The 22050-nt window shown below is 39.9% G+C and overlaps 1 protein-coding gene across 5 annotated transcripts in view; it reads left to right on the forward strand.

The window, feature by feature from the left end:
• zswim8 (zinc finger, SWIM-type containing 8) overlaps window positions 1-22050 on the forward strand; it is a 226335-nt gene that overhangs the window by 48530 nt on the left and 155755 nt on the right. For all 5 annotated transcript variants that reach the window (XM_061837433.1, XM_061837430.1, XM_061837428.1 and 2 more), the window contains exon 5: window positions 8541-8648. In XM_061837433.1, coding sequence (XP_061693417.1) covers window positions 8541-8648 — 108 coding nt within the window. The remainder of the gene's footprint in view (window positions 1-8540; window positions 8649-22050) is intronic.

Here is a 22050-nt window from a genome sequence, read left to right on the forward strand (position 1 = left end):
CCAATGAATCCGCTTTCCTCCTCTTCTTTGTCTTCGGCCAACAGTAGCTGAATTCCCACCGACGCCCTGCAGGTTAACAGTGCCGGGGTGGGCGTTGTTCACCCAGGCCACAACGGGCTTATAAAAGCCCACAAAGCTCTGAAGCCGCAAAAAGTGAAGCACGAATTAGTGAGGGAACCCTGTATGTCCATAATCCCTGTGATACTGTGAATGGAGGTACTGAAATTTCATGTAATATATGTATGGACCGTGTGCTTATTTAATTCTAATAAAAGTGTTTTTTCCAGACCTATTTAAGTTTTTTTTTTATATATATAATTTTGTTGAACCAGAAGTCAAAAGCTAAGTTTGATTTTCATTGGTTATAATTAATGAACTGTTTACCTATTTGTCACTGTCAATATATTTTAGCAACTATCATGAGTTCGTTCATTAACAGAGCGGTACTCACATTTTTGTCCATGTGTGCATCCAGTAACTAGTGTAAAACAAAGTACAACTAATTTGCTTTATTTTAGTTATCCTGTTAAGAATGATTAAATCATCAATCATCATGATGGTAAATCATTAAATCATTATTTATTGTTATTTATTTATAATCCCTCACCGTAGCAGTATCTTTTATTATTATTATTTTTTTTTTATTTTAAATCAACCATGAGGCAGACGTCTGCCCATACTTAATTTACTGGTTTGGTTTTCCTTGCCTATGTACACACGGTGATTGTTCATGTGTCATTCATTCAATTGGCTATTTTAAATATAGTTCGAAATCTGCTCCATATGTAAACAGACAGAGAGGAGCCCTCTCTTCTATCGCCGTCAAAAATGGTTACCTGTTGCAACAGAGGTGCCGTTGATGACCGTTGTTTTGTTTTTTAAAATTTTAATACAAATAAAAAAAATTAAAATACAGTGCCGTGAAAAAAGTATTTACTCCGTTTTTTTGCATATCTATCACACACAAATATCAAATCGTCAAAGCAGGTTTATCACTCAGACAACTCATTGAAATACAAAATGTAGTTTTTAAATGACAATTCAATTTATTAAGGCACACAAAAAATCATTTCTGATCCTCTATGAAAAGATAACTGTGCCCCTCCCTCCTTTGTTAAATCACAGTCACTATGACTAACCAGAAATTTGGGAAAGATGAGTTCAATTTTACAAGCCAGAGCCAAACCTGGTTACCACTATACTTGAGAAATTACTTAAATAGAATCTGTCAGAGAACCTGAAGTTGGCTGCAAGATCTCAAGAACCAATGCATCATGGTCCAAGCCTAAGAAATTCAAGAAGAAATGAGAAAAATGTGATTGATATTCATCAGTCTGGAAATGTTACAAAGCAATTTCCGAGGCTGTGGGGCTCCAGTGAACCACTGCCAGAGCCATGATCCACAAATGGACCAAACTGGGGGAACAGTGGCAAACCTTCACAGGAGAGGAAGACCAACTAAAAGCACTACAAAAATTCGATGATGACTCATCCATCCCCAAACAACACATAAAAGACCTGCAGACCTTCCAGGCCTCAATTGAGGTCAATGTTCATGACTCTACTACAAGAAAGACACCGGCCAAAAATACCATCCACAGGAGAGATCCCAGGCAAAAATCCCTCCTCCAGATTTGCCAATAAACATATTGATGATCCTTAAGTATTTTGGAGAAGCATTCTGTGGACTGATTAATCAAAAATAAAACCTTTTGGAAGGTGTGTGGCTCGTTATTTCTACTGTAAATTGGTACAGCATTTCATCTATTATTGTTAGATTATGCAAACAGTGATGCATGGTGGTGGCAGTGTTATGGTCTAAGGGCTGCTTTGCTGCCTCAGGACCTGGACAACTTGTCGTGATAGATGGAACAATGAATTCTGCTGTGTACCATAAAATCCTGAAGAATGTCCGGTCATCAGTTCATGCCCTCAAACACAAGTGCTCTTTGATCATGCAGCAGGACAAAGACCCGAAACACACCAGTTTATGCTGCCAAGTGAGATGCATCCCGTGATTAGGTTCAGAGGGCAATTACTTTTTCACAGTCAACGAAGGTTGTTTTTTTTTTTGTGCCCTAATAAATTCAATTGTCATTTGATAACTACATTTTCTCTTTCCTGTGTTGTCTCTGAAATTAAAATTAGTTTGATCAGAATAAGAAACAGAATCAAGCTTTATTGGCCAAGTATGTAACACACAAGGAATTTGTCACCGGTACTTGGTGCCGCCCTAGTATGACAAATCTTGTGTACGAAAAACAAGTCAACATTTACAAGGAATTTTTTTTCATTTTTTTTCTCCTAAGAGCTCAGTTGTGCAAGGATGCACAGTACTCTAGCATTGAAAGCAGTTTAAGTGCAATGACAGTGCAATGACAACTGTGCAAAGGATGTCAAGACTTCGATTGTATGCAGTTTAAAGTGATGAGTTGTGTTGTAGTCTATTGTACATATCATATTTTTGTGACCATAAGGCGCATCGTAACGTGTTACAAGGCACAATCTGTTGCTGGTGAAATTTCAGTTTTTAACACATACACAAGGCTCAATGGATTATTGGGCGCAGACATGGTGGTGCTCACAAGACAGTAAAACACCATGACACCTTTATTTTAGAAAGTAGAAAAACAAGCTAATGCTTTTTTCCCCCCACTGCCACCAGTGCAAACAGGTCACCAGTCAACATGTCATCCTCACTCTCTGTCACACCAAACCAAAATCCTTAAACCACAGCAAACAGAACAGCATAACCACCAGTCAACAAAACAACAAAAACGATGAGCAAAGAAATGGATACAAAACAAGCACTTCGAATCCTATTTAGTGTAGTGTTCGCTATAATAGCAGTCCAATGTGACTAACCAGATTAATCCATGTTTACAGAATATTTTTTATTGCTATGTCAAACAAAATACCAGTAGGTGCAGTAGATTATCAGAAAAGCAACAAAACCTAGCATTCATGATATACACACTCTTAAAGGTTGTGCAATTGGACAATTTGTTGAAAGGCGTGCGTTTAAAAAAAAAAAAAATGTATGGCATTCAATCAGTGAGGTCAATTTTGTATAAACAGGTGTGAATCAGGTGGCCCCTATTTAAGGATGAGAGGCAGCACCCGTTGTACATCCAATTCTCCTTGAAACCCTGTGAGAAATGGGTCATTAACACATTATTCAGAAGAACAGCGTACTTTGATTCAAAGTTTGATTGGAGAGGGGAATCCTGATGAACAGATGCAAAAAATGATTGGCTGTTCAGCTAAAATGATCTCCAATGCCTTCAAATGGAGCAACAAATCTAGTGATACGTAGCAGAAAATGGAAGACAGCCACCAAAACGGATTGCCTAACAACTAGAATGGCAAATGCTCAGCCAATGATCAGCTCCAGGATGAACAAAGACAGTCTGGAGTTACCTGTCAGTAATGTGGCAGTGAGAATGTCTGTGTGACACTAATATAGTTCCAAGTATCCACCGTAAAGTCCCGCTGTTTAAAAAAAAAAAAAAAAAGCATGTGCAGAAGAGGCTCCAATTTGCCAAAGAACATATCCACTGGCTTAAAGATAAATGAAAGAACATTTTGTGGACTGATGGGAGTAAAATTGTACTTTTCGAGTCCAGGGGCCACATACAGTTTTTGACACAACACCTAACTCTGAATTCAAACCACAGTACACAGTGAAGACAGTGAAGCATGTTAGTGCAAACATCATGATATGGGCATGTGTCTCCTACTATGGTGTTGGGGCTGTTTATTCCATACCAGGGATCACGGATCAGTTTGCACATGTCAAAATACTTGAAGAGGTAATGTTGCCTTATGATGAAGAAGACATCCCTTGCATTAGTGTTTCAACAGGACAATGACACCAAACACACTAGTAAACATGCAAATTCTTGGTTCCAAACCAACGAAATTCACATCGTGGAGTTGCCAGCCCAATCCCCAAACCTTAACCCAATGGAGAACTTGTAGAGTGACATAAAAAAATCCTGTTTCTGAAGCAAAACCAAAAATGTAAATGAATTTTCCAATGTCATTATGAATCTTGTAGCGGAATAACAGGTGAAAGGTGCCACAAGACTGTTGACTGCATGCCACACAGATGTGAAACATCAAACAACTAAATAATAGTTCAGTGATTCAAAGGATTGGTAAAGCCTAGAAACCAAAAAGTTTTTTAACAAACTTTTTGTTTAAGTCAACGGCAGACTCCACAAATTGCCCAATCGCACAGCCATAAGAGTGTGTATATCATGAATGCTGGTCTTGTTGGTTTTCTGAGAATCTACAGCACCTACTGGTAACTTGTTTGACATTTAGTAAATCATTAATAAAAAAAAATATATCGACAACGTGGGTTATTCTGGTTAGTCACAAAGGACTGCTATCATTTTGAACACTACTGTATGTATGTTTGGCACCGCAAAGCATTGGGAGCGCCTCCAGCGTCTGAGTGACGGTACAATCTTCTTTTTCTTTTCCTTTTGGCTTGTCCCTTTAGGGGTCGCCACAGCGTGTCATCTTTTTCCATCTTAGCCTATCTTCTGCATCTTCCTCTAACCCCAACTGCCCTCATGTCTTCATGTCTTTTTGGATAATATAAACAGTGATTTGGTTTTACTTTATTCAAATATTTAAGAATGTACATACATTATTTTATCTTGATTTTATTAATCCTCATCCACAAATCCAACAAAGTCCTTATCTTCGGTATCCAAATTGAACAGCTGGGCAAGTTCTCCATCCATCGCTTCCACGCCCCTTGCAACTTCACTTTAAGCATCCCGTTTAGACCGATGTCCACTGGTGAGAGTTCTTTTGTCAAGCCTGCCAGAATAATGGCAAAATCCGCGTTATTTGCTGTGCTCAACTGATAGCTTGCATTTTAAACTGTGCTTCGCAAGTGTGTCTCTTGGTTAGTTGTATTTTCCAACTTATTAACCAGAACAGTTTTTTTTTTTTTTGCGCAAAACTGTCGTTATATACCCGCTGGGGTGTGGGCCTCGAGCTTCCTCTCCCACAATTACACTTTCCCCTTTAATGTCCGCTTGCTGTCCTCTCACACGTCCGCTTTTCCTCTTTATACCAGCATGTTGGTAAGAAACGCTCCCAGTTACAGATTTTGGAACTCGGCGCACACACATAGCGTTCCACATTGTAAGGCGGGCTGTCCATTTTGGAGATAATTTCAGACTTTTAACTGTGTCTTATAGTCAAGAAAACACAGTAATACTAATACCCAGTGGGGTGTAACAACTACTCGATGCAGAAAACTGGCAGCATATTACAGCACAATTGTAAGTTAATTGTTCAAGAATTTTCATTGCAAGAGAGACGCTGTTGGAATCCCTGCTGGTTTTTGTTTGCGTTGATCAGTAAAGCCTACTCGATGGAAGGAGCTGAAAGAGCTGGTGGGCACAATGTGGACGGTCGGATTAGATCCTACTGGCTCTTGTCCTAGTTCGGGTGTCGTATAAATCCTCAAAAGTGGGTAGCTTCATGCCCACAATCTGTTCAGCGGATTTGATTGTCTTTGCAGTCAGTTTGTCCTTTTTTGTGACAGTCCCAACCAGACTGTGATGGAGCTACACAGAACTGATTTGATGACCGATGTGGAGAACTCTCTCACCAGCATTTGTTGCAGGCCATACTTCCTCAGAAGTCGTAAGAAGTACAGTGAAGAATAAGTATTTGAACGCCCTGCTATATTGCAAGTTCTTCCACTTAGAAATCATGGAGGGGTCTGAAATTTTCATCGTAGGTGCACGTCAACTGTGAGAGAGATAATCTAAAAAGAAAAATCCAGAAATCACAATGTATGAATTTTTTTCAATGATTTATTTGTGTGATACAGCTGCACATAAGTATATGAACACCTGTCTATCAGATAGAATTCTGAACCTGAAAGACCTGTTAATCTGCTTTTAAATGTCCACCACCACTCCATGTATTATCCTGAATCGGATGCACCTCTGTGAAGTCGTTGGCTGCATGAAGACACCTGTCCACCCCATACAATCAGTAAGACTCAAACTTGTAACATGGCCAAGACCAAAGAGCTTTCCTAAGACACCAAAGACAAAATTGTCCAACTCCACACGGCTGGAAAGGGCTATAGAGAAATTGCCAAGCACCTTGGTGAAAAAAGGTCCACTGTTGGAGTACTCATTATGGAAAATGGAAGAAGCTAAACATGATGGTCAATCTCAATCGGAGTGGAGCCCCATGCAAGATATCACCTCGTGGGATCTCAATGAACCTTAGAAAGGTGAGGAATCAGCCCAAGACTACACGGCAGGACTTGGTCAATGACCTGAAAAGAGCTGGGACCAACGTTTCCAAGGTGACTGTTGGTAATACACTAAGAGGTCATGGTTTGAAATCATGCATGGCACGGATGGTTCCCCTGCTTAAACCAGCACGTCAAGGCCCGTCTTAAGTTTGCCAATGACCATTTGGATGATACAGAGGAGTCATTGGAGAAAGTTTTGAGATGAGATGTGAAGATGAGACCAAAATGGAACTTGTTGGTCATAATTCCACTAACCATGTATGGAGGAAGACAAATGATGAATTCCATCCCAAGAACACCATCCCTACTGTGAAGCACCGGGGTGGTAGCGTCATGCTTTGGGGGTGTTTTTCTGCACATGGGACTGCACTGTAATAAGAAGAGTATGACCGCGGCCATGTATTGTTAGATTTTGGGGAACAACCTCTTTCCTTCAGTCAGAGCATTGAAGATGGATCGTGGCTGGGTCTTTCAACATGGCAATGACCCGAAGCACACACCCAGGAAAACCAAGGAGTGGCTCCGTAAGAAGCATATCAAGGTTCTGGCGTGGCCTAGCCCGTCTCCAGACCTAAACCCAGTAGAAGATTTTTGGAGGGAGCTTGTTTTATTGAAAGGATCGGTGTTGGTCGGCGCTCAGGAGACAAAGATGACACTCAACAAAAGACCAACGTTCCCAAATGCTATTTAGCCTCAATAACTGGCATATTTATTTCGACCAAATGCAAGTTCTCAAAACACGGTTGACATTGCGTGAAATCAATCATATGAGCCTCTTACCTATGCCGAGAAGGTGGAGAGCCGTCACCCAGGTAGAGGTCCGCTTTGTCAACCAACTGGGCGTCCGTACGAAACCCGCAGCAGACTCTACCTGTTTGTGCTCTGCATCTCTCTATTATACTTTTCAGTTGCGTGCGAGAGAAAGGGCGGGTGGCCTACCCGTCCCACCTGGCGCCGCAACAATTGTAGCCAATTTACATTTGACACCTAAGTGTGTCCTTCAGGCTCTGAGAAACATAACAATCAAGATATCCCACAACAATGGTCGTCTTTGAACCAGATAAGTGAGTGTGAAACGGTCTAGACGTCTTGACTAGAAAAACAAGTGAGATAACAGTCAAGATATCCCACAACAATGTTGTCTTTGAACCAGATAAAACAAATGAGATACAATACATTCGGGTATTCAACGGTTATGGGAAGCATCACTAATTAACACTCCTTTCAGAGCTTAAACTCCGTGTTTCTCAGCGACACCCCAGATCCGCGTCTGATCTAGAGATCTGTGAAGAGGAGTAGGCCAAAATCCGTCCTGCAGTGTGTGCAAACCAGTTTGAAAAACTACAGAAAACGTTTGATCTCTGTAATTGAAAACAAAGGCTACTGTACCAAATATTAACAATGGTTTTCTTGGGTGTTCAAATACCCATTTGCAGCTCTATCACACAAATAAATCATTAAAAAAATAATACATTTTGATTTCTGGATTTTTCCTTATAGATAATCTCTCTCACGGTGGACATGCACCTAGGATGAACATTTTATACCCCTCAATGATTTCTAAGTGGGAGAACTTGCAACATAGCAGGGTGTTCAAATACTTAATTTCTTCACTGTACATATTTTGCTGGACTTTCTTTAGGATCGAGTTTGTCTGTCTACCACTTCAGTGCATATGAGACTGTAATTCCCAAGAATTTGTGGGTCTTGACGGTTGACACAAGACAGTTGGACAGCGTGAGGGGCAGCTATTGGATGCCTCCTGAAGTCCATAACCATTTTTACACACTTCATTCTGTTCACCTCCAGATTGTGTTGCCACACCAAAGCTCTAGGCAGTCCACTTCCTGTCGATACGTTGACTTCCCAGTCAATGATGAGCCCAATGACTGTGGTGTCATCTGCAAACTTCAGGATTTTGACACTCAGGTTCCTTAAGCTGCTGTCATTAGTGGAAAGCGAGAAGAGCAGCTTGTAGAGTACACAACCATGGGGTGCCTCAAGGTTGGCGTGTGTGGATGGTGGTATCTCTCCTGCAGTGTCTTGCTCGTCAGGAAGTTGTAGATCCACTGGCAAATGGCAGGTGAGATGCTTGTAGGAGAGGAGTTCGGGGATGATGATTTTAAAATTTGAAAAATTTGTGTGATAGATAAGCAAAAAACAAATCAGGACGGAGGTGAATCTTTTTTCATGGCACTGTATATTGTTATACAATACTTAAGAATTGTTTCCTGTACAGGCTTCATCTGTCTGTCTGAGGGCCCCAGTCTCAGAGTCTCTGTCCCGACTGCAGAGGGATCAGCTCCAAAAATTCGCCCAGTATCTCATTAGTGAGCTGCCTCAACAGGTAATTTTTTTTCATAAAATTTACGCTTTTATTCAGTTCAGTACAATTCAGTTGGAAAGCAAATAAAGCTACCGTTGTTGGGTTGTAGACAAGTACTAACAGCTTTCCGATTTCCAGCATCAATAGGGAACTTTTTTTTTTTTTCATTCCACAATAAATTCGTTTTGCAAGGACCACACTAAATTCATTACTACATAGTAGAGGTGGTACTGTTGTTTTGGGCTGCCATTTTTGTTTTATGTCTTCGAACATTTTAGTCATTTCATTGTGGAATAGTTTAATCTTATGTACATTCAGTAAAATTTTAGTCTATTTTAGTCCATTTTTTCTTTCACAATTAATTAATAGTTCATAGTTAGGAACATTTGTAGCATATATAGTTTGATTAAAAACGTTATTTATTTGGGAAATATAGGCAGAGTTGAATCCAAGTGTTCCACTGGCGGGGTTAGCGTTATTTTTAAAGCGCTATAAATCAAACTTTGTCTGGACGAGACCATATCACTTCATTATTAATAAGTCTAAAAAAAATCAAAACTGCTACAATTTAAATAGGAGTTCAAGACATTCATAGGCTGTAGTAAAATTCTGGCACACACGACAGGCTGTGAAATCTTTAGATGGAATTTAATAGAATCTACATCAAAACCCAGCTACAACTACAGATTACAAGAAAAAAACCCACTCAATTTAAAAAAAAAGAAAATCAGGTGCACAAAAATGGAAAAGAGGATGTGTGGCTGCTGGGTTAGGATAAATGTGTATTAGTTTTTAATGCATTTAGTTGCACTTGAGGACCGTTGAAACTTCATGTGAAGCTCGTAATTTCCTCAAAAGTATGAGATACTGGTGTTGTCACCTTTAGCAATCATTGCATTGTGTGAATTACGCCTGCGGATGGAATGGTCTTCTCTGGTCCTCAGGAGCAAAGGGGTAGGTTTTGTTTAAGCAGGAAAAATAATGGAGAAAAATTAAGTAGGAAAAAAAAAGAGGCTTATGTTGAAAATAGTGGGGTGTCATGCCTTGTTTTTGTGGCTCACTGGCAATTTCATCCCAGACTGACGGTTCATGAGCTCAAACAGAAGAAAAAAAAACGGGGCGTGGACCAGTGCTATCCATTTATGCATCTGTACTGCCATCCAGATGGCAGAGGAGGGCTTTGTATTTATGTGCACAATACCTGATGTTCTCAAAGCAGGATCATTGACATGTGTTGCTCTCCTGATTTGGAGGTCCTTGCAGTCTATTAGAGACCCCTTTATCTACAGGGAGCTAATGGTAATGAGTTGATGAAAAATAACTTTCTCAAGAATCTTGGCTATGAATAGGAGATTTGAGTTGGGTCTATGGCTTTTAAACATGGAATCGTCCAGTGTTCTGTTTTTTTAGAACAGTCTTAACAGCAGCTACTTTGAGAGCTTTGGGAAACTCATCAGGTGAGCAATTGAATATTTGCTGCAAATCAGGTAGCACTGACTTCACACTAGTTTTGAAAAAGTCAGATGGTATTGAGTCGAGACAGCTCGTTGATGGTTTCCACTGCTGAACAGTTGTCTACATTTTTGGTCAACTATCAAATTCTGACAAGTTAATAGAGTTTTCTCTGGGTGGCTTCAAATGTGAGATCTTTTTGCTGATTTGTACTGACATTTGACCTGTTGAATTGTATTTTTTCACTAAAATAACAGACAAACCCATTGCATTTATCTGTTAGAAGTTCTGGATCAATCTAATTCAGAAGTTTGTGAGCTTGTCAACCACAGCAAATAGAGCACGAGTATTGTTGAGGTTCTTACTGATGATTTCAGAAAAGTGTTGCTGTCTAGCTCTAACTAATTATTGGCTAAAATTAGAAATACACTGTCTGTAGAAGTCATCGTCAATTTGGAGTTTAGTTTTTCTCCACTTGCGTTCCGCTTTCTTACACTTAGATCTCTTGACCATCATTGTGCTCCTCCACAGTGTTCTAGGTCGCCTCAGGATGGTTTGAGTTTTAACAGGAGCGACAGCATTCATGGCATTTGTGATTTTCGAGGTGAAATTGTCCAAAAGTTCATCAACTGTCTCAGCATTCACAGTCTGTGGCACAGCCACAGTCTCCATAAACTTAGTGGCAGTACTCCCATTTATGTACTTTTCCTAATAGAGATAGAGGTTGTCTGAACTTTTGGAAGAATCTGTAATTCAAAAAATACACAAAAATAGTCAGAAATAGTCATATCCTTAATCTCAATTGATAGACTCTCAACATCCTTAGAGATGACCAGGTCTAAGATGTGACCTTGAGTGTGAGTTGGACTCTTTAATATGTTGAGAGGTCAAACGTGTCTAGTATTGCTGAAAGTTCTTTAGATATTTTTCCTGTGTTATTGTCAACATTAATGTTGAAGTCCCGTTATGACAAAAACTCGTTCTGGAAAATCCTCCGTAAATTTTCCATTGTGTCTTGGAGATCTATAAATGGTTAAAATTATAACCTTTGGGTCACCCTTAACTAAAACACACATATTCAAAAGAGCTAAAATCACCCAGTATAATTTATTTACATTGAAATAATGATTAAAAAATAACAGTAATACCACCACCTTTTTTCCCTGTACGACACTTGTTTAGACCTGATATTAAAAAGAGCGAGTCTTGCAGAGATGGCTGGAGAGAATGCTTCGATAGACTCACATTTTATCCTCACTAAGTTGGAAGTTCGACTTTTTTGGTGCCATATCTTTCTGACCAAATTTCTATATCTTGTAATTACAGGAATGAAAAATGCCTGATCTCCATAGGGGTCTGAGTTATTCTGGAAAAGACCTGATAAATATCAGTCAGATTTACAGATAGTCTTCATGGATGAAGGAGGGCCCTTTCGCTTCTTAGTGGCTGGTGTTTTCAGGCGAGGGGGGATGGGAGGAGGATCTTGACATGGTATGGGCTGGACTCCATCGTTGACAGTAGTCTTCGTCCTATCCATCAGACCCAAAATTCAGTGATGAAAGTCCTCCAGATTTTCCCAGAATTTTGGATTTTCAAATTTTCATGAAAATTCCTATGGAAAATTGAGGAAAAATAGCCTAAAATTAATCCGGATTTTAGTTGACAACATTGAACCAACATGGGTTTGAGTTTGTTGTTTTGCTTTCACGAGCGTAGCCATGTTGAGGCACTCACACTAGTAACAATAACGCCCCTCCCCTCGCATTCTCTCAAGACGTTGCCTATTTTCTATGGTCTTGACATTAATTTCCGTGTTTATTTCATAAACGTTGTTAACTAAACAAGCCTGCTCCAAAACAACCGCTATCCACCCGGAAACAGGAAATGCAAAGCAACCGTACGGAGCATGTACGAAAGCGCATGTTCAGAACTGCGTCACGTAATGCGAGCGCATTTACGTCGAAAGTCATCAGCATCATGAACCATGTCAAAGGAAATTCAGTTACACCAGGGGTGCTCATTGCGTCGATCGCGAGGCAGTGTGACAGATTAAATAAATAAAAAAATAAATAAAGAAATGGATAAATAAATAAATAAGACAGACAGACTATCATCCACCTCATGGCTTGATTCAGGTGTGGCCAATCCGTCGAGCGCACGCACATAAAGACGCGTTCTAGCAAGCCAGCCTCCTATTTACGGCAATCGCTGCGATCCGTGCTCCCACCACAACAACACATCACGATTGCCGACAGGAATGTTACAATGTATTGCTAGCTTGTTGCCACTGAGGCCAATTATGTTGAAGTTAACTTTCAGCATTTTCAAAACATTGTGGGTATAGACCGTTCATGTTTATTCCTTGACAGGCCAGTGCATTTAACTTTTCTTCAGATAGTTTGTCAGATCAAGAATTTTTATTGATGAAAAATTTTAAATACCGTTTTATATCATGTTCTACTAAAATCAGATGAAATGATCATTTCTGAGTTTGAAATTTAAGTTTTGTATTTTAGTAATGTATTTGTTTATTTTTAATTTACAGTTATATTGTATTAATCCAGTAAGTTAATTTAAGGCCATCCGTAATCACACCCGCAACTTTATCTGCGAGCATGACTGACCACACCTGTACATTTTTCAAATGTGACTGCTTGTGTGTGTGTGTGTGTGTGTGTGTGTGTGGTGTGTGTGTGTGTGTGTGTGTATATATATATATATATATTAAAGGCAACTCATTATACTATTAGTATTATTAGATTTATATCTAAGATAATTAGCAATCTGGTCGAGTGTATCAGTGCAACGCTATGTAACAAGTTTGAGACTTAAACAATTACTACAGATAAACTTTTTTAACATGTTTTGCTTTGCGGTGTAGAAATCCAAGTATATATTTTCATGTATATTGTATATCTATACTATAATATCTATAATGTGGGGAAAAGGACAATTTTAGATGTATTTTTACTGAATAGTTCACTTCATTTGTGTTGAGATAAGCTGACATATTTTATGCATATTTTAATGACAAATGTGATTTTGTGCTATCCAGTGATCGAGGGATTGGGGCAAAAAAAATCTGGGCTTGGCCCTTGGGGAACTTCTGCCCAATTTTTATTTTTTTTTTTGGTCAATTTTACTTTAAATTTTTGACTTTGACTTTTGTTCAGCTATCGCCAGAATGTACCACAGCCATCCATTTTTTCAAAAATTTCACGGGGGGCCATGCCCCCGGATCCCCCTAGCAGGACTTCACACCTTCAGTGGTCGCATTTGTATTTTCAGGAATTTTCACAAAAGTCTACGTTCATCTCAACAACATTGCATTCAGGCTAGAAGAAGGGTGGTCAACATCTACTCTGGATTGTGTGGTTGTTGTAGTCATAGGGGGGAGATTCTGAGGTGTGGATGGCGCCAATGGGGCAAGAAGAGGTGTGGGAGATTTTAAGTCCTGGCACATTTCATTTGTCATTTGTTCATCACATGGTTTGGATGACGCAAATGCATCTGTGTGCACCTTGTCTCGCCTTATCTCTTGTTCCTCCGATTGTTTGGGAACAATTGGATCCTTTTGTCTTTGGTTTTTGAAAATATTTTCTTTACAGAGTGGTGAATGACGCACACAGTAGAAAATGTTGGCAGGTAATAACTTAACCCCCTGTCTATTCAGACAGAAAACGTCTGCTTTGTAATGATTTTTACCCTACCAAAAAAGGAAGAAATTATCAATGAAACTCACGGATAGTGCAGTGCGCACCTTGCCTAACCACCTTTTCAATTGACGGAGCCTCAAGAAACGTTCTTCTACAGATCGTACAAGTGGGAGAGGTCTGGTTATAAAAATCTCAGCATCCATCCCTTGCATTTTTCTTAGGAAATCAATAAAATGTCGCTTCAGTACCTCTGATTGCTGCTTGAGAACATCCAGGGCCCCTGTGTGTACAATGATAGATTAAACAGTTGGGTGCTGATCAATGATCTCCAGGATTTTTTGAGAGATATCAGACAGTCTCATTAGTAAAACACAGTACTTTGGTGTTCTTCTCACTGCAAAAGCGTTTCACATCCTTGATGGCTTGATGGAAGAAAACGAGCTCATCAACAACAAAAAAAAAGTCTCAAAGGAGCAAAGCAAGCAGAGTAAGAGCAAAGAAAAAAAGCGTCTGCACTGTTTGAGAAGCGAGAGAGAATTGTTGACAATTGGTCAGGGGCAGCTGTGGTGAAGGATGCCTCCTGAAGTCCACAATCATCTCTACTGTCTTTAGAGTGTTCAACGCCAGGTTGTGTTGACCACGCCAAAGCTCCACTCTTGCCACTTCCTGTCAATATGCAGACTTGTCGCCATGTTTGATGAGGCCAATGACCGTGGTGTCATCTGCGAACGTCAGGGGTTTGACAGTCAGATGCCAAGAGGTCGTTTGTGTATGGCGAGAAGAGCAGAGGGGAGAGAACACAACCTTGGGGTGCCCCAGTGATGACAGTGCACGTGGATGATGTGGTGTCCCCAAGCACAGTTTAACCTGCTGCCCTTTGGCAGGCGGTACAGGTCCCACAAAACACAGAAAAGCAGATTCAAGGACAGCTCTTTTCCTAGAGCCATCAACTCCTTGATTTTAAAACCACTTAACATAACAGTACTGTGATGAAAAATTATGCAACTGGTCTTCTCCTTTGCTTTCCTTGGTTTTAATAATTTTACCAAGGCCTGGACAAGGGGAATAAGACTAAAAATACACCTTGGGCATTTTTTTTAAGTTTATGCATAGAAACCAAAGATTCATGGTGTAGGAAGAGCCATTCACAAAAGTAGTGGCGAATGTATGGAACCAAAAAAGCTCGTCATGTCTCATCTAGTACAGAATCGCGTGAAGTCTCAATGTGGGAGCATCAATGCACACTGTAGTCTCAATAATCATGTCAATTAACGGCAAACCTTGACTTATCAGCACACAATCAGTTGCCAGCACTGATGGAAGCCAAAAGTGAATCCGTTTTCTTACAGGTACAATGGCACCTCTACTTACAAATGTCTCTAGTAACAAAAAAATCCAGGTTACAAAACACCTCTTCGAAAAAACATTATCTCGAGTTAGGAAGGAAATTCAGTGTATGAAAGGGAAAAAATAGGGTCATCACTGGATTCCCAATTTCTACCGGACTAAAACATCCTGTATCTTGGTTTGTGTGGCACAATAGCGCTGTTCTCCCATTGGCTATCGCCATAGCATCTTCCTGGAATCCCATTGGCTAAGGGGACATCACTCTTTCCCCATGATGCTTTTTGATTCCCTTGGGCACTCACCGAATCATGCTAGCACTGTCACACACTGTCATAAGCTAACACACATTAGAAAAGTACAACTTTTTCATTAGTGTTTTTTGCAAGTTTATTCATCTTTCTTTACCTTGGCCCCAAGAAACTCGAGTGGAATTAAGTTGTGTGCATGCATACGTTCATACTTGTGTTTTCTAACAGCTGTCAAAGTTTTCCTCCTCCATCCCCGACGATGCCTTTTTTTAAAATTATTCTTTACATTATGTACTTTGAAGTTTTATTTTGGGCAGTGGTCTTGGAACGGATTACGATATTTACAAATAAAATGGGCTGATACTTACGAAATATTCACACGATGAAACGATTTCCGGAACAGATTAATTTCGTAAGTAAAAGTACCACTGTCGTTGCTCAGCTTCATTAGGCCAACCTTTACAGTCATCTGTTGTAGAAGGTGAGGGAAGTGGAGGAGTTGGGTCTATAGGAGGTGTCGGGATCTTCTTGCAGTGTGAACCATGAACCTACGCAGCTCTTTCAGTGACCTTCACTACAGTGTTGGTTACAAGGAGGATTTGGAAAGGCCTCTGCCAGCACCGATGTCACCACGCTGTCCGGCAGAAGCCTTCTTTGTCAACACGAATCCACCGAATTGTCTTTTGGGGTCAGCCTGCCCCGACTGATTTGTATGTCAATCGGCAGATCTAACTTTGGGGGACCCAAATGGCCTGCCTGCATAAATAATCTGAAAAAAAAAAATAGGGGAAACGCACATCCTAATATATACCTACAATTGACTTCATAGTATAGTGAAGAAAATAAATATTTGAACACCCTGCACTTAGAAATCATGGAGGGGTCTCAAATTTTCATTGTAGGTGCATGTCCACGGTGAGAGAGATAATCTAAAAAGAAAAATCCAGAAATCACAATGTATTATTTTTTTGAATGATTTGTTTGTGTGATAAAGCTGCACATAAGTATATAAATATTTGAACACCTGAGAAAACCAATGTTAATATTTGGTACAGTAGCCTTTGTTTGCAATTACAGAAGTCAAACGTTTCCTGTGGTTGTTCACCAGGTTTGCACACACTGCAGGAGGGATTTTGGCACACTCCTCTACACAGATCTTCTTTAGATAAGACAGGTTTCTGGGCTGCCGCTGCGAAACACGGAGTTTCAGCTCCTCCCAAAGATTTTCAATTGGGTTTAGGTCTGGAGACTGGCTGGCCATGCCAGAACCTTGATATGCTTCTTGTGGAGTTGTACAATTTTGTCTCTGGTGTCTGTGGACACCTCTTTGGTCTTGGCCATGTTACAAGTTTGAGTCTTACTGATTATATGGGGTGGACAGGTGTCTTTCTGCAGCTAATGACCTCACACCGGTGCATCTGATTCACGATAATACATGGAGTGGAGGTGGACGTTTAAAGGTGGACTAACAGGTCTTTGAGGGTCAGAATTCTAGCTGATAGACTGGTGTTCAAGTACTTATTTGCAGCTGTATCACACAAATAAATTGTTTAAAAAAAATCATAGTGCTTTCTGGATTTTTCTTTTTAGATTATCCAGTCACATTTGAAAAGTGTACAGTTGTAGTCAGTCTTGCTCGCAGAAAAAGTTGCGGGTGTGATTGGGATGGACTCTCAAGACCTCAAAATAACTTACTGGATGAATAGAACATAACTTTAAATTAAAAATGAAAATAATTACATAACTAAAATAGAAAACAAAAATTTCAAACTCAGAAATGATCATTTCAAATTTCAAGTGATTTTAGTAGAACATGAAATGGTACATGAAAAATGGTATTAAACTTTTCATCAATAAAAATTCTTGAGAGGAATGAAGATTAGCCCAAGTAAAACAGAATATATGAGCATGAATGAGAGGGGTGGTGGGGGAAGAGTGAGTCTACAGGGAGAAGAGATACCACGGGTGGACAACCTCAAATATTTAGGGTCAACAATCCAGAGCAATGGTGAGTGTGGTAAAGAAGTGAAGAAACGGGTCCAAGCAGGTTGGAACAGCTGGCGGAAGGTGTCTGGTGTGTTATGTGACAGAAGAGTCTGCTAGGATGAAGGGCAAGGTTTATAAAACAGCGGTGAAGCCGGCCATGATGTATGGATTAGTGACGGTGGCACTGAAGAAACAACAGGAAGCAGAACTGGAGGTAGCAGAAATGAAGATGTTGAGGTTCTCGCTCGGAGTGAGCAGGTTGGATAGGATTAGAAATGAGCTCATTAGAGGGACAGCCAAAGTTGGATGTTTTGGAGACAAGGTTCGAGAGAGCAGACTTCGATGGTTTGGACATGTTCAGAGGAGAGAGAGTGAGTATATTGGTAGAAGGGTGCTGAGGATGGAGCTGCCATGCAAAAGAGCGAGAGGAAGACCAAAGAGAAGGTTGATAGATGTGGTGAGGGCAGTTGGGGTTAGAGAGGAAGATGCACGAGATAGGGCTAAGATGGAAAAACATGACACGCTTTGGCGACCCCTAACGGGACAAGCCGAAAGGTAAAGAAGAATAAAAATTCTTGATCTGACAAATTTTTATCTGAAAATAGTTGAATACACTGGCCTGTCAAGGAATAAACACAAACTGTCTGTACCTGCAATGTTTTGAAAATGCTAAAAGTTTAGTTTACATAATCGGTGTTAGTGGCAAAAAGCTAGCGATATCTTGTAACAAACATTCCTCAGGGATGAGAATATTCTGCGGATTCGTGGAATTCAGAGTTTTTTCATCTGAAATTATCATTTTTAGGAAACATGTCAATCCATTGAGAATTTTTTTTGTTGGGGGGTGCTCAGCTTGATGCGGGGCGGGGCTGCGATCAAGATCGGCTGCCAGCATCTATCGCCAACACTCATCGTGAAATTAGTCACAGCTGTGATAGCGGAAAACGGCATTGCTATCTGTGTACGGAATTGCTATCTGTTTGCATTAACATTCATTCCGATTTCCGGCAGAATTTTTGAGGTATTTTGTTGGTATTTTCACTCTGATAATATTTCATAGAGAAGCATTCTGTTTACTATGGTATAGTTATAACCTATAGACATACATACGCATATGTTATTGAGCGGTTTGCACGTCTGTCAGTCTGGCAAAAGTCTTCGAGTGAAAAATTATTAAGTATTAAAAATTAGATCGTGCCAGGCAAATTGATAAAAACCACGGGGTAAAAAACTGTTTCAGATGGGCATGGCCTGAAAAAAGTGTAACCATGCAGAAACGATTGAAAATGGTATCAACATGTCTAAGCGAACACATACAAAAAGTGGACGTTCCCGGCAAAGTTCTGTGCACTCTGTGTTCCGATGGTAGCCAAAAATATCCAGGAGCATATACAAACCAGGAAACACAAAGGTCAGTTTGGATGTAAATTTCTGAAATATTATATAATTGACAACTGTTAATCAGATTAGGCCTATCTGCAGCACTTGCCCTGAAGATCACGCGTTTTATTGTTCAAATTTACATTTCATGATCTCTCTCTCTCTCTCGCACTCTCTCTGTCTCTCACGCTCTCTCATATAAACAAATTACTTGTGTACTTATTTCCGAAGTATATCTTGTAAGTACAGTAGCCTATTTGATATATCATCCAGTGTACATTTTTATGTCTGAAGTTTGGTTGCTTGGACTGGAATATTATGATTGCCCTGTATTTACACCGTTAGAAGTAACCAGACAACGCCCTTTGAACACCCCCCCAAGGCAGACATTTTCAGTGTTTTTCCAAATTGGTCCTTCTCATCCCTGCATTCCTGTCGGCAATCATGATTTATCGTTATAATCTAGCGTAATTTACGGCGGTATCTAATGTCAATCCATTAATGAAAGCGACCAGTTGATCTATAGCTTCCTAAAGCATGTAGAGGGGATAAGTGTTCAACTTCAAGAGAACGTGTACCATGAGGAAAATGACCGTTCGCATTTAGATATATGGACAGAGTAGTCTAACGTTAGAACTTAGATTAAGTCAAAGTAAATCACAATCTCATACTTATTGTAGTTAGATACTGAAACATTACCTGTGTTATATCCCAGAAATGTTTTCAGTTTTCAGTTCACTAAATTTCCTTTGGCGAGGCTCATAATGCTGATGACTTTCAATGTAAATGCGCTCGCAGTACGTGAGAAAGCTCCGAAGATGAGCTTTTGGCCTAACTTCCGAAAATACTCAGAACAGTTAACTTGTATTTCCTGTTTCCGGGTGAATACTGATTGGTTAGTAGCTGGCTTATTTTGTTAACAATGTTTATGAAATAAACACATAAATTAATGTCAAGACTACACAAAATAAGCGACTTCTTTCAATATCTGTTTTTCTACTCGTAACAAATTTTACATGCTTGATTTTTCGTGCTCAAATTTGCACATTTGCGAGTGCGAAGGCGTGCGAGTGCGGTCGCGCTCATCAAATGTGATTGACTGGATTATCTCTCTCACAGTGGACATGCACCTACGATGAAAATTTCAGACCTCTTCATGGTTTCCAAGTGGGAGAACCTGCAATATAGCAGTGTGTTCAAATGCTTATTTTCTTCACTGTATCGATTCGCGAGTGGCAACTACCATGCGTTTTTAGGTCAAATTGAAATCTGTCAGAACATTATTTTCAGAGGAAAGCTTTCAAAGAACTGTTATAAGATTCTCAGAATAAATTGTTTGGTCAACTGTGCTATTACTACTTACTTCAATTCTTACAGAAACATGTCTACCATACAGTGTTTTATAAGTGCATCAATCGTTATTTCACCATTGTCAGTATAGTGTAAACATGATACAAATTCCTTGTGTTGTTACATATTTGGCCATTAAATCTGATTCTGATATCCATTATCAATTTATACTAACATACTTTATTATTAGTGCTGAGACCGTTAATCAAAACATTATACAACAACAACAAAAAGTACTCTGGACACATGACAAACAGAGGGGAAGAAATTTTCCGTGTAGGTACTTTTCCTTTTCCCCAAAAATCTGTATCTATGTCAACACGAGGTCATGTAAAGTGAAGGCCTTTGAGTATTCTGATAATTGATGGACTTCCTTCCGCTTGAGAAAATCTGCCCCAGCATCTTTGTTCAGGGAATGCCAATGATAGTCAGTTAATAATGCAAAACTGATTCAGGACTTAGAATTAACTTTCATGCTGAAAAATAACAATTCAATTGTCATAGCCATCATTTGAATTTTGGAGGTTTGAAATTTAGAAATGTAGTTTTGAAGATGACCGTTACAATGTTTCTTTGATGACTGCATTCCAGTATCTGTTCTAATTTAAATTAGGCCGCTGTGTTCCCTTGAAAACATACAGCCTACAAGTCTTGTCATTTGTGTAAAATGCAATAGATATACCACTGGTGGAAAGCTTATTTACCATCCCACCTTACCTGAGCCGCACATCCTCACAAGGGTCGCGGAAGCGCTGGAGCTCATCCTAGCCATCCCCAGGGAGGGAGCTGAGGCTTACCCCGAACTGATCACCAATCTCAGGGCTAATCGAAATTAAAAACACTTTTACACTTTTAATAATCACACCTAAGGGAAATTTAGAGTCTTCATCCAGAATGCCCACTGTTGACCTAACGGCAAATATGCAAAATTTAGTCTGTATCACTTCATGTGTCAAGCCACATAAATGACTGTTCCATCATAAAGAAGGCCAAAATTAGGGCCAAAATTAGACGATCGGATTTTCTGGACGGCATGAACCCCGCAGTCTGTTTTCCAATGCGGTTAAATGATATATACATATTTTTTTTTCCCCAACGGCGATGAGTTTAAAAGTACAACCAAACCGTGTTTGAATGAAATGGTTCAAGCTTGGCTGTCCACAAAAATTCTCTCGGGTTTGGGCATGCACAGTCTTCACATGTATCGAAGAAGAAGGCTTTACTTTTAGCGGGCAGAGAAGAAGGAAGAATGTATGTCAACTGGCTGTAGAAGAAAAAGAATGTACATGAATTGGCCATAGAAGCAGAAAAATCCACTGCAATTGTCCGTAGAAGAAGGTGGCACCCGGAAGGGAGGATGCTGCATGACATTCACAAATGCAAAATATATATACTTAATTTTTCAGATTATAAGTAATGCAGCCCTGTGGGGGCTCAAGCCAGTGCAATTTGTAGGCCATTCCCAAGCCCGGATAAATGCAGAAGGTTGCACCAGAAAGGACAACCGACTTTGCTAAAGAAATATGAGCGTTCATCAGAAGAATCCCATACCTGATTGGTTGTGGCTTGGGTTAACAGCGCCCGGCACCGTTAACCTGCAGGGCACCGGTGGAAATTCAGCTACTGTGGGTCAAAGACGAAGAAGAGGAGGAAAGTGGATTTGTCACCAGAAGAAGAAGGGGACTGCACAGATTCTGCAACTGAGTGTAGGGACTGAATGTTGGGGATATGACAGGAAAATCCCAGGAGTTGGTTGACATGACGATGAGGAGATAGGTTGATATATTGTGTATCCAAGAGAGCAAGTGGAAAGGGTGTAAGGCTAGAAGTTTAGGAGCAGGGTTTAAATTATTCTACCACGGAGTAGATGGGAAGAGAAATGGAGTAGGGGTTATTTTAAAGGAAGAGCTGTCTAAGAATGTCTTGAAAAGAGTATCAGATCGAGTGATGAGACTGAAACTTGAAATTGAAGGTAATGTATAATGTGGTTAGGGGCTATGCGCC

This window comes from Syngnathoides biaculeatus, chromosome 12 (assembly GCF_019802595.1).
Source record: "Syngnathoides biaculeatus isolate LvHL_M chromosome 12, ASM1980259v1, whole genome shotgun sequence".
NCBI lineage: Eukaryota > Metazoa > Chordata > Actinopteri > Syngnathiformes > Syngnathidae > Syngnathoides > Syngnathoides biaculeatus.